We start from the raw sequence: 13164 nt of genomic DNA, 5'->3' as shown, positions 1-13164 counted from the left end.
GCTCAGATTCCTTTAACATCAAATTATATTTTCCTTGTAACTTCATTTTGTTTTGGTACTGGCAATTGAACTCAGGACCTTGTGCTTGCTAGGCAGGCACTTATGCTGCTGAGCTATCTCCTTAACTTCTAAATTATATTTAAAATGTGCAGGTAAAAGATAAAGAATACCAACAGGACAAACAACCTTGAACCCAATACCCACTGTGAGAATTAGGATTTTATCAGTATTGAAACTTCAGGTCCTCTTTCTTCCCTGTGTAAAAGTAATCATCCATTCTAAATTTTGTGTTTTCGTTTATCCTATGTGAATATAACTCACAACTACATAGTTGTTTTTGTATATTTTTAACTTGATGTTGTCAAGCTGTGTTTGATTTTCTGAGATTTGTTCATATCATGACTGGTTGTTGTTTAACAGGATAAAATTAGTTATATAGATAGAGATAGCATATACTTAGTACACTTTTTTTTTTTTTTTTTTTTTTTGGCAGAACCGGGGATTGAACTCAGACCTTTGCACTTGCCAGGGAAGCGCTTATTCTACTGAGCCATCTCCCTGGTCCCTACTTAGTACGCTTGATGTGTGCTAATATGTTTGATACCAACATCAGTCATAAGTTTATTCTGTTATTGTCCCTATTTAACGGAAGACAATGAGGCATAGGGAGGTTGAGCTGTCACTATCAAACATGATAAAAGGCTGCCCTAGTGAGGGAAGCTTATAAGTTAGATAGTCATGTGAAAGTCACCTTACCCCAGAGCAGGGATGAGGGGTTGGATGAGCCCTCAAGACCCCATCATGGATGCCCGTTGCCCACAGTCTTATTCTTTTCACAGGTCCCTATGGGTGCAGAAGTGTTTACTCACCATGCACAGGTGAGTAGAAGGTGTCTCAGACCCGTAGCCTCATCTCCCAACTTATGTATGGTCTTGAATTATGGTGTCCTAGAACTGTATACTGGATCAGCCTCTGGCTATAAGGTTTAGGGTCTCTGAAGTTCCCTCAGCCTCAGGGACTCGTATCTAGGCTGAGGGTTATATGCAGACGTGATCATTTCTGGCAACCTCTAGAATGCTGTACAGTTGGTATTGTAAGTACAAGGCCAGTACGTGGCATGGTTGTTTGTGTAAGAACTGAAGTCCTTCATTATGTTTGGTAACAGAGCATAGGGATAAAGGCCCAGAACAGCAGGCTGAGTAAATGTGTTGCTTTTCTGCATGTTATGAGCCAAGGAACATTTTTGGTTTGGCTTGTTTTATAAGACAAGAGTCTCACCATGTAGCCCAGGTTGGCCTTGAACTCATAGTCATCTTCTAGCTTCAGCCTCCTAGAGCTGAGATTACCAGTGAACAGGCCTAGCTACTGAGGAGCATTTGGAATAGAGAATGGTAGTGACCTGAATGAAGAATTAGCAGATTTCCCTTGGCTGCACAGTGAATCATAGATGTCAGGGGCAGTGGAGGAGGTTAGTGCAGTAGTCTAGATGAATATTGATTTTGGCCAAGTAGGAGTGATAGCTGTGGAGGTAGAGAATCTTAGGACTTCTGGATTTGTTTTTCTGGTTATACTTTATGACGTGGAGAAGAATCAGATAATATGATATTAACCAAGGGAGGAAGTCAGTTGTGGGAGTGAATTTCAGAGAGAATATCAGGAATTAGGATTTGGACGTGTTGATTCTAAGAGACTTTCAAGTAAAGGTACTGAGTGGGTAGCTCAACAACAAATAGTTCTGGAGTTCAAGATGTTGAGATACAGACATAAGGTATGTGGACTAAGTAGGCTGTGAATCACTAAATATTTTTAAGGAATCTTCAGGTACTGGTGGCAAGTCCATCATGGTTCCTGTGTTAGCTTTTTGCCACAGTGACAAAATACCTGATAAAATAAACTTCAAAGAAAGAAAGATTTATTTTGGCTTACAGTTTTGTAAGATTCAATCCATGGTAGTTTGGCCTGATTGCTTTGGACAGGACATCATGGTGAGGGGTGGGGGCGTATCACAGAGCAAAGCTCCTCACTTAATGGTGGTCAGAAACTGAAGAGAAAGGAAGATGCTGAGGTCCTAATATACTTTTCAAGAGCGTGCCCCCAGTGACGTGGTTTCCTTCACGTAGGCACCATGTTTCAAAGGATCATCATGTCTCAGTGCCATCAGCTGGAAACCAAGCTTCAGTACATTAGCTTTTGAGGATGTTGAATAGTTAAACCATAATAGCCATGTAATTTGAGGGTAGGGCAGGAGGACTGGATCCCTTTCTCGGGCTCCTAAGTGGAGTTGGTAAGCATTACAGTCAGTATTGAGGGTGAGTAGCAGGGCAGGAGGCAGGTCTCATAGATGGCAAGGGCCTCTAAGGGAGAAGGTCATGAGATGGTTGTAGAAACACAGAAGTGAATTGACTGTGGGACCAAGGCCTGTGATTATTCTGCCCTTGAAAGGTTCACCAGACTTTTGTGGTGACCTATGTCGAAGCCTAGAGAGCTTTACTCAGGCTCTTGAGTAATGTGGTTAAGTGGGAGAACGTCACTGAATGGCAGGAGACAAGTGGAGCCAGGCATTGATAGGACTTTGACTAAAGAGGATGGTTGAAATGGGTGAGGGGACAGCACATCAACTCAGCAGTGGAAGAGAATTTAAGGTATCTGCTACCTGCACGTGGTTCTGAGAGATGAGGTTGAAGTAAGGAGTAGGGCAAGGTAGAGAGATCTTTGAAGCAGGGCTCCAGGCTTCCCTTAGGACTGTGAGCCATCAGAGATCTGTGACAGATACAGTCATGGTTGCATGTCCCAGGCACTCTGGATGCATGTGCAGAGTGGAAAGTAGAAAGATGAGGAGATGCCTATAGGGAGCAATGGGATTGGCAGTGGTAGTCTAAGGTAAGAAATGTGGGGACAGGATGGTACATAGAAAGATAGCATGAAATGATGGTCTGAGGTACTTGGCCCTAGGAGCTCTAGGAAGAAAAAAGAGCCTGAGTTTGCTTGTACAAGGAGACATGAATTTGGAACGCAGGAGAATTTACTGTGAGGAGAGGGGGTGGGGCCCTTCCTGTGAGGCTTACAGCTTCTTGGCATTGATCTGCACACGTCTTAGTAGATATGGGCAACACAGTGATCAATAGACATATAAGGCGAGAGGGAGCAGCAGTGGCATCCAGCCCTGTTATCTTCTGTGTAGTGAGCTGGGGAGAACGGGAAATGAGCTTAGACTGATGTTCCTCAGCAAAGAGGCTGCTCAGGGGCCCTGCTCTCCCTCTCATGTAGGGCAGTGTGACCTTTGGGGATGTGGCTGTGGACTTTTCCTGGGAAGAGTGGAAGCTTCTTGATGAAACACAGAGACTCCTGTACTTGGATGTGATGCTGGAGAACATTGCCCTCGTGGCCTCACTGGGTAAGTCCCTCTTGCTTTCCCGCATTGTGGCCTGGCTCTTTCCTTCCCCTTTACTTCTGGGGCTGCTATTTGCTTCTCATAGCGCCCTGTAAACCCTGCTTCCCTTTAAGTTTTGTTTTGTTTTGGTAAGTGCTGGGTATGCCACAGTTCAGCTAAATGCTGACTGTTCTCTCCCTAGGATATCCTATCATCTAGGGCTGGGAAACTTACAAGAAAAGACATGGGCACAGGATCTTTCTGTGAACCCCATGGCTTTTACCTAGTATGGCCTCATCTGGAGAGTCACTATCCAGAATCATACTCCTCTCTTCCATATTCTGTCCACCTTCCTCCTACTGACATTCCTGTAACTTGATTCGAAGAATTGCAAGTACCAATATGGTCACTAGTTTTGACATCATTAGTGTGGTTCTTATAAGATGTTCCTCCATAGTTCTTTTTGTACTTATTTACTGTAGTCAGTGGGGTGATGGGAGTACCATGCACTACTGTTGTTTCCTCACTTGCCATGTCTTTCACTTAGGACTTATATCTTCCCGGATTCATGTTGTACAACTGGAGGTGGGGGAACAGACCCAGGTGCCTGACACGGCTGACTTTACTCCAGTCGTCTCGAAGGATACTGGCTCTGGTAAGTCAGAAGTAAATGATACCTTGACATTAAAAGTGAGTTCTAGGGCTGGGGAGATGGCTCAATAGAATAAGTGCTTGCCTGGCAAGTGCAAGGGCCTTACTTCAATCCCTGGTTCCACCAAAAAAAAAAAAAAAAAGTGAATTCTAATGGTACCAGTTAACCTCTCCAGTGCCCATCACTGTTTTCATACCAAGGATGGGGCCATGACTTGTTTCATCCATTCAGGCCCATTCTTAACACTTTTCTCCATTGTCATTCCTACAGTGTCTTCTTTGTTTGTTTGTTTGTTTTTTTTGTGGCACCAGGGATTGAACTCAGGCCCTTGCGCTTGCCAGGGAAGCGCTTATTCCACTGAGCCATCTCCCCAACCCCTCCTACAGTGACTTCTGACCTTGGCTGTCCACATATTTTTTGCTTTCAGGTTGTGTCCCTCATTCTCCACCAGTCCCCTCTGCAGAGGTCTCCACTAAGCTACATATAATGTACTCTGAGATGTGTACATTTCAGAATAGAGATAGGAGAAGCACAGCCACTCTTGCTATGCAGCATCCCACTCTTATATCCTTCCTTTTCCCCGTACTTCACAGTATGATGTTGTCACACTCAGTATATAGGAGGCCCTTTCTCTTGTTGGCTTTAGCTCCCATAGTCTCCCAAGATCCTATGTATTCATTCTGTGTGTGTGTGTGTGTGTGTGTGTGTGTGTGTGTCCAGCTCAGCCCACCAGGGGGCGGGGCTGGCTGGCATATGGTGCTGGGGGATTGAACCACCGTCCCTGTGCTTTGCTTAGTTTAGCTTGTTCTCAGTAGATGCTTTAGACCACTGAGCCATCTCACCAGCCCAAAGTGGAGATTCTTTTTTTTTTTTTCAGAACTGGGGATTGAACTCAGGCCCTTGTGTTTGCCAGGCAAGTGCTTATTCTACTGAGCTATCTCCCCGGCCCCTGTATTCATTCTTGGTTGTATATTTGAAAGGGTTACCCCTTTCACACTCATTGCAATCTCCATATCTCTCAGTAACATTTTCTACTTTCAGGTTGTTTGTTTTCAATGGAAGTTGAGGCATCTTCTCAAAGAGGGTCACAAGTCAAGGCTCTGAATGCAAGTACTGCTGCCCAGAAGGTTTACCCTTGTGAGGTGTGTGGCCCAGTGGTGAAGGACATTTTGTCTTTGGGTGAGCATCAGAAAATACATCCTGGGCAGAACCTGCACACATGCGAGGCCTGTGGAAGACAGCTGTGGTTCTTTACAGATGTCCTTCAGCAGCACATTCAGGAGCAGCGCATTGAAGAGAAAGATGTCAGGAGGTGTGAGGAGACAGCTGTGTTTGTTAACAGCTCTCCAGCACACACCTCAGTGAGTTCCTTTATGTGCATAGATGGTGATGAGGATCCCCTGGGCAGTTCGAGTCACCTACAGCACCAGGCCAGGGGTAATGAAGGAAATCCATACACAATCACTAGCTACAGCACAGCCTTTCAAACTAAGGAAAGACTTTATGAGTGCAACGAATGTGGGAAATTCTTTAGTCACAAAATTGCACTTGTTTGGCACCAGAGAATCCACAGAGAAGTGACTGAAAGTGAGAATATCCTTAGTGCAGACCCTGTCCTTATTGCACATCCGAGAGTTCATACCGGTGAGAAGCCATGTGAGTACGATGAACAGGGGAAGTTCTTTAGCCAAAGCTCCAGCCTCATCCTACACCAGTGGGTTCACTCTGCTTTAAAGCCTTATCAATGCAATGAATGTGGAAAAGCCTTCAGATGCAAATCCAGGCTTGTTCAGCATCAGAGAATCCACACTGGAGAAAGGCCTTTTGAGTGTACAAAATGTGGAAAATTCTTTAGACAGAGTTCTGTCTTTATTGAACACCAGAGAGTTCACACTGAAGCAAAACCTTATCAGTGCAATGAGTGTGGGAAATTCTTTAGGAGTAAAGTAACACTGGTTCGACACCATAAACTCCACACAGGTGAAAAGCCTTACGAGTGCAGTGAATGTGGGAAGTCATTTATTCAGAGCTCTTACCTTACTGCACATATGAGAGTTCACACTGGAGAAAAGCCTTATGCGTGCAGTGAATGTGGAAAAGCCTTTAGAATCAAAAACAAACTTGTTAGGCACCAGAGAATCCACACTGGAGAAAAGCCTTATGAGTGCAATGAGTGTGGGAAGTTCTTTAGAAGCAGAGTGATACTTGTCCGGCACCAGAGAATCCACACTGGAGAAAAGCCTTACGAGTGCAGTGAATGTGGGAAGTTCTTCAGAGAAAGCTCCAGCCTTATTTCACACCAGAGAGTTCACACTGGTGAAAAGCCGTATGAGTGCACTGAATGTGGGAAATGCTTTAGCCATAGATCAAGCCTCAATTTACACCAGCGAGTTCACACTGGAGCAAAACCTTATGAGTGCCCTGAATGTGGGAAAGCTTTCAGCCGTAAAGATGGACTTGTTCAGCACCAGAGAATCCACAGTGAAGAAAGGCCTTATGAATGTAGCATATGTGGGAAATTCTTCAAGCAAAGCTCTGGACTCTTTGTACACCGGAGAATCCACAGAGGAACAAGGCCTTATCAGTGTAATGAATGTGGTAAAAATTATAGCAGGAGATCCCACCTTGTTCAGCACAAGAAATTTCACATTGGATAAAAGCCGCCTGAATCAAACAAAATTTGAGAAAGCCTGTAGCAAAAGCACCATCCTAGTGTGTCATAGAACAGAACATTGGAATAAGGCCTTATGCATGCAGCCGATGTACGACAACCTATAGCAGCCAACACATACTTCTTCTACACTGGAGAAAGGACTTGAGTGTTGTGAATATGGCTGAAGCATTTGTATAAAACCTGATCCAGCACCAGAATATTCACATTATAGAAATTGTGCAACAGATGTACGAAATTTTTAATGTAAATCTCCAGACATGTTCTGTACCAGCGGGTTCATACTAATGCAGAATTTTATGAATGTAGCAACTCCAGAACATCCTTTACATGTAAAATCATAACTGTTGAGCACCAGAGAATACACACTGGGAAAAGGATTTATGAGTACACTGAATTGTGAAATGGGTTTGGCAAAGCTGTAGCTGAATTCACATCTGATAGATGAGTTGGTTGAATATGAACAATTTTTTAGCCATGGCTCCAACTTCATTTTACAACAGAATTCATATAAAGCAAGACTTTAATGAGTATAAGAAATGTAGGAAAACATCTAGCCTTAATCCATATTTCTTTAGGACTAGAGAATCCATACTAAAAAGTGGGACTTCTCAGTTCTAAAAATGTGAAAAATTATTCAGGCCTAAGTGCGGCTTCATTAAACATTTTAGAAGTCAATGCACAAGAGGAAAGTGCACTCACTGAAAAATGTACCAGTCAATGATCCTAATTCATTTCCCACTGAGAAGAGCCTTAGGAGTATAGAAGATGTGCTATCTGCTTATTCAATACAAGGACAGACATTGGAGAAACACCCTGAGAAATCATCAGCCAAATGTTAAATCGTAGATGTTGACATCCACACTTAAGATTCAGTATAATTATGTGGGACATTCTCAGGACTGCATTGTACGTTCTAATCCCATCCAAGGCCCTGGTTGTGTCAGTGCCAGTACTTTTGGTTGAAGGCTCTTCACCTCTGCCACCTTGCAAGTACGAATCATAAACCCTAGTATGCTCAGTGAGCACATACTTTGGTGGCCTTTATCCTATCCCCTGGAGGCAAATCACAAGTTGTCTAAGCATAATTATAATTGGGACTGAAGTACTGTATGTGAGTAACAGTTGGGGTGACTATAGCAAGCCCAAGAGTTACCCCATGTAAAGGTGCTTCCATAAATACTCTAGTCCAGTCATCATAGCTCTGAGTGATGAGGGTACACAGATATACTCAGGATCATTGGACTCATGTATTGCCTATGGCCATGGTGATTGGCAAAACAAATAATGTAAATGTTTCTGGCTTCCCATAGCCTGCTTGGGCTATTCACTTCAAGGTTTCCTGCGTTGGCAGGAAAGGGGAGCCAGAGAACAAATCCTCTGGTCTAGAGATAAAGACTTGTGTCTCATGAGGCAATGTCCTTCACTGTTAGTCTTCCTAAAGGATGAAGAAAATTATAGTGGAGTCAATATGCTTAAGAAACCCATCTGGTTTTTCAAGAGGACTTGATCTACATTTTTACATGGAACCTTTTTTTGATGACTTGAAGTATGATATAAATTATAGACTTAAGAAGTCTTAACATATGTAAAAACCCATGAAGCCACCCCAAGTATGAAGATACAGTGATCATCTGCAAAGCTACCTTGTGTACCCATGTGCTCTTCTCATCTTCCCTGGCTCCTCTCTATGACTAGCAATTTACTGTTAGTATGAACTAAATTGCTTTTCCTGAGATTACACTTTTTTCTTTTCTTTTTTTTTTTTTTTTTTTGGTCATTTTGAGACAAGGTCTTGCTATGCAGTTCAGGTTGGCCTCGAGCTCATTTTGTAGCCCAGTTTGGTCTTGAACTCAAAGTTCTTCTGCCTCAGCCTCCCAAATGCTGAGATCACACGCGTGTTCCACAGTGCCCAGTTTACACCTTTCTTTGTCTGTTTGAGACAGGATTTCACTATGTAGTTCAGGCTGTCCTTGAACTCATTAGGTAGCCCAGGCTGGCGTTGAACTTGTAGCAGTTCTCCTACCTCAGCCTCCCAAGTACTCGAATTGGTGTGTGTCACCATGCCCAGCTTACTCCTTTTTCATTCATTTGGGTATTCATCCATGTTGCGTGTATGAGTTTTTGTGTACTTATTGCTGAATAGTATTTTTTTCCCATATATACAGTTATTGGGTAAATCTGTTAGTGGACCTTTGTTTTTTGTCTTTTTGAGATGATCTTGCTCTGCAGTTTAGGCTGGTCTTAAACTCCCAAGGATCCTCCTGCCTCAGCCTCAGTGCTGGAATCACAGGTGTGCACCATCACGCCCAGCTAGTTTGTGGACCTTTGGATTGGTTCCAGTAAAGGGTTATAACAAAGTTGTAATTAACAGTTTTGTACTTGTTAATACTTAGAAGTACAATGTTCGTATTAAAAGATAAACATTTATCATTCTACAGACTGACCAACTTCAAAGTGGTTGTACCGTGGTAAATTTTTATTAGCATTATCTGATTCCAATTCTGTATGTCAGTCTTTAACTTTATGGGTGATACTCTTATAAAGAATATTCATTATGAAATGTCACTTTCTAGTTCTTTGCCAATACAGAGAAGTATAATTACATCTTGTATATTGATTTTTCTGTCCTGGAAACTAGCTTTTTTTTGTTGCTTTGTTTTGTTTGCAGATTCCATGGGGTTTTCTCCACAGACCTTCATGTTGTCTGTAAAAGAGAAAGCTTTTTTTTTTTTTAAAGTCTGGGAATTATGGGGCCAGTGAGATAGCTGAATGGACTAAGCACCTACTTCAGCAAGCGCAGGGACCAGGGTTTGATCCGTGGTCCTGCATGCTGCGTTGGCCCTGCCCCTGCCCCCAGGGTGCGCTGAGCCACAACCACGTCTGGGTGTGGTGGTGCACACCTGTGATTCTAGCACTAGGAAGATTGAAAACAGGACGATCAATAGGAGTCAGGTGCGTAGGGAGACCCTGTACCGAATACATAAAATGAAAGAACAAAAGATAAAATAAAAACTGGGGGTTACGAAATTTATTGCCATAGAGTCATACGAAACTCAGAAAGGGGCTGAGGATGTTGCCTAGTCCAGAAGCCCAGTGTTCAGTCCGCAGTACCTAGGACAAATCCACAAACTGCATGGCAACTTAGTCTACTATCAGAATATTTGTATCTCCCCTAACCCAAATTCTTACATTGAAGCCTCACAGGTGAGGCAGTAATGGGATTAATGTCCTCATAATCAGAAGAGATCAGGCCCTTTCTCTGCCACATTAGAATATAGTAAGCCAGGCAACGGAGCCATCCCAAACCTAACCATGTTGGCACCATGATTTCAGACTAGCTTTGAGGCTAGGAGAAATGTATGACTTTTAAGCTACCTACTCTCTGGTATACTGCTACACAGTCTAAGAGCCATTAGAGGGGAAGGGGATGAAAAAGAATTGAGTTGTGTTGTGTACATGTACCCATTCCCCATGAGAAAGTCATGTACTGCAGACATGGACCAGTAAAAACGTTTTAAAAATCTAGCAAGACATTAACAGTGCACACTTGCACTTACAGGAGGCTGAAGCAGGAGGATCATGAATTCAAGGTCAAACCTGGACACAGTGAGTTTAGAGCCTGCCTGAAGTATACAGTGAGACCCTGCCTCAAAAAAAGTACAAATATACCCCCCAAATTTTTTAAATGATATAACCTATTAAGAATGAATGTGGCTCTTTCTGCCTTAGGCACTGATAAATAAACATTAACAAATAGAAATAAAACATGGATGATAAAAAATGGTGAATTTTTTTTAAATTTGAGAACTTTAGTGGGGGTGGTTGTGGGGACAGTATTGGGAATGGAATTCAGGACCTCGCTGTGCCACTGACCCACACTCCAGGCTCAAATTTGAAAACTGAGTAAAAGACATTGCCATGAATGATAAGTATGAAGTAGGGAAGCATTTTGAGGGAATTTAATGGCAATGTATCTTTTGTGACAACTTTTTTTTTATCTTTTGTGACAGAATATAAGCGCTGTCACTCCTCAGGGACTAAGGATGCACCGAATCCAGTGTGACTAGAGCCCATGCCCAGTATGGGAGAAAAGCAAGGCAAAGGTTTGAAGAAAGATCAAGACCTGAGCTACACAGTGCTGGAACCGAGAGTTTGGGTAGAAACACTACAGTGCAGTACACAAGTATTCCTTAGGATTACCCGAAACATGAGTAAGAGGGGCCCTGGGAGATGGCTCAATGGAATAAGTGCTTCCCTGGCAAGCACAAGGGCCTGAGTTCAATCCCCGGTTCCACCAAAGAAAGAAAACATGAGTAAAAAATGCTGTGGCTTCCACAGTGACACTAATCAGACAGACTACTCTGTAGTCTCATTGAAAATTTAAAAGCAAGCCCTGACAGGAAAAGTTGCTAGGTAACGTTGCTGAGTGCCATGTAAGGCCAGCACTAAAGGGACACAAATGCAATGTGGCAATGAAATTACACCAGCTGATAATTGCTGTGCATAAAAAGGTGCATGATTATAAAGCATTTATGTACATGGTAAGGTTAGACCATTAATGAAATGTCTCATAATTACTGTATACTAGTTTTCAGAGGTCTGAGAGTAAAATAGATTTTTAAAAAATATGCCTAAATCTGGCCGGGGAGATGGCTCAGTGGAATAAGCGCTTCCCTGGCAAGCACAAGGGCCTGAGTTCAATCCCCAGTTCCGCCAAAAAATAAAAATATGCCTAAATGAAATATATCTAAGATATGAACACCAGATTAAACCATGAAAGAAATTGTCAAATTTGAAGGTGTAACTGTAGATATTATCTAAAATGAAAGAGAAAAAATTAAAACAGTGATTTGTAGGAATGTATGTACCTAGGATGTTAGGAGTAGTCACAAAATGTAATATCTACTGAAAAAATGAGTAAAAGATAAATCCAAAATGCTCAGGGAACTCCAAGGAAAAATGTCACATCATAGTGTTCATAATCAAATTGCTAAAAACATGCCAAAAATCCTCAGGCACTGTAAGAAGTAGGTGATACATATTTCTTCCCTAAAACCAGTATTTGAAAAAACAGTGAGTGAAATAATTTTTTACCTGATAATGTTTTAAGTGAGTCCTGTTTCAGACAACACAATTGTTAAATCTAGAAATAAGTAGACAAAAATTATATCAGAAATTTGATTTGCCAAAAATTTTTTTGGGTTTACATAAAAGTGAAAATTGTAAGGCTTTCCATTTTTAGTGGGGTTTTTTTGGTGCAGGGTCTCACTTCCCAGGCCAGACTCATAGTGAGCCTCCTGACTTCTGCCTCAGTGCTGGGCAGGTGCACACCACCATACCTGGGCTGGCTTTCCATTTTTAAACTAATTCATTAACCAAAAATTTTAATGAATTGCAGATTTGAAGTAAAAAAAAGATGGAAGAACACTGCTAGTTCTTTTTTTACAGGTGAAGTTTCATAAGCCAAAGGCATGTGTTTTACATCTAAGAACATTTCTCAACCTTGACACTAACGACGTTTGAGCCTGATAATTAATGGGTGGCTGTCCTGTGCATCCTGTCGTGCTTATAGCATTCCTGGCCTTGATCCCTAAGGACTTGTGTGTCCCTTGTCCACTTTTGGCAGTGTCTCCATACATTCTATCTGGCACCCATGTTTGAGAACTATATGAGTCCTGTAAACACTAAAGGAGCCAATAGTTTTTTGGGTTTTTTTTGAGACCGGGTCTCATTGTGTAGTTCAGGCTGGGCTTGAACTCTATATAGCCCAAATCTTGCCTCAGCCTCCCAAACACTGAGATTGTAGGTACGTACCGCAATGCCCAACAAGAAGCCAATAGGTTTAATAGTAGATTTTTGTTCTTTGGAGACAGGGTCTTGGTTTGTATTTCAGGGTGGCCTTGAACTCATTGTGTACCTAGGCTTGCATTTGAGTTGATCCTGCCTCAGCCTCCTGGGTGCTAAAATTGCAGGCATATGTTCATCAAATGTAGCGCATACATGACAATAATGCAAGAGTTTAATGGGCAATAATATATGTGGGGAAAAGGTGAAGGATAGTTGGGGAACCTGTTTTCCACACATTTTTTTGTGTGTGTCCACACGTTTTTCTGTAAACCAGTAACTGTTGAAAAGGGAAGTGTTTTTCAAAAACAAGAAACCAGGAACTTCACAGCATTCATTTATTCCTGGCTGAAGCCAGGGATTGGCTACAAAGACCTTTGGAACAATGAGCTAAAAGAGTGACAGGTCATCTATGAGGGTATCTTTATCCTGGGAGACAGTGGTCGGGTCAAGCAAAGGCGGGGGGGCGGGGGGCTGCTGGACCTGTTCTGCTGCCACAGATGGCAGTCTAGGGAGCACAGCCATGATATCTGCATTTTACACTGACCTGAAATAACCTTTCCTGAGTTATTTTTGTGTAAAGTAATTGTTCTAGAGCCAGCCAGCTAGCTCAGGGGATTAAAG

General features: G+C 42.4%; 1 protein-coding gene across 2 annotated transcripts in view; it reads left to right on the top strand.

Moving 5' to 3' along the window:
• Positions 1-8459, top strand: part of LOC101591006 (zinc finger protein 419-like) — a 19240-nt gene extending 10781 nt beyond the window's left edge. Inside the window, exons 2-5 of one of the 2 annotated variants that reach the window (XM_023721464.1) lie at positions 840-878; positions 3268-3394; positions 3918-4025; positions 5064-8459. In XM_023721464.1, coding sequence (XP_023577232.1) covers positions 840-878; positions 3268-3394; positions 3918-4025; positions 5064-6679 — 1890 coding nt within the window. In that variant the 3' untranslated portion in view covers positions 6680-8459. The remainder of the gene's footprint in view (positions 1-839; positions 879-3267; positions 3395-3917; positions 4026-5063) is intronic. The other variant, XM_023721465.1, reaches the window with a different exon arrangement.
• Positions 8460-13164: the final 4705 nt, after the last annotated feature.

This window comes from Octodon degus, unplaced genomic scaffold (assembly GCF_000260255.1).
Source record: "Octodon degus isolate 3935 unplaced genomic scaffold, OctDeg1.0 scaffold00083, whole genome shotgun sequence".
NCBI lineage: Eukaryota > Metazoa > Chordata > Mammalia > Rodentia > Octodontidae > Octodon > Octodon degus.
Note: the sequence above shows the minus strand (reverse complement) of the source record. Positions and strands in the feature narration are given on the sequence as shown.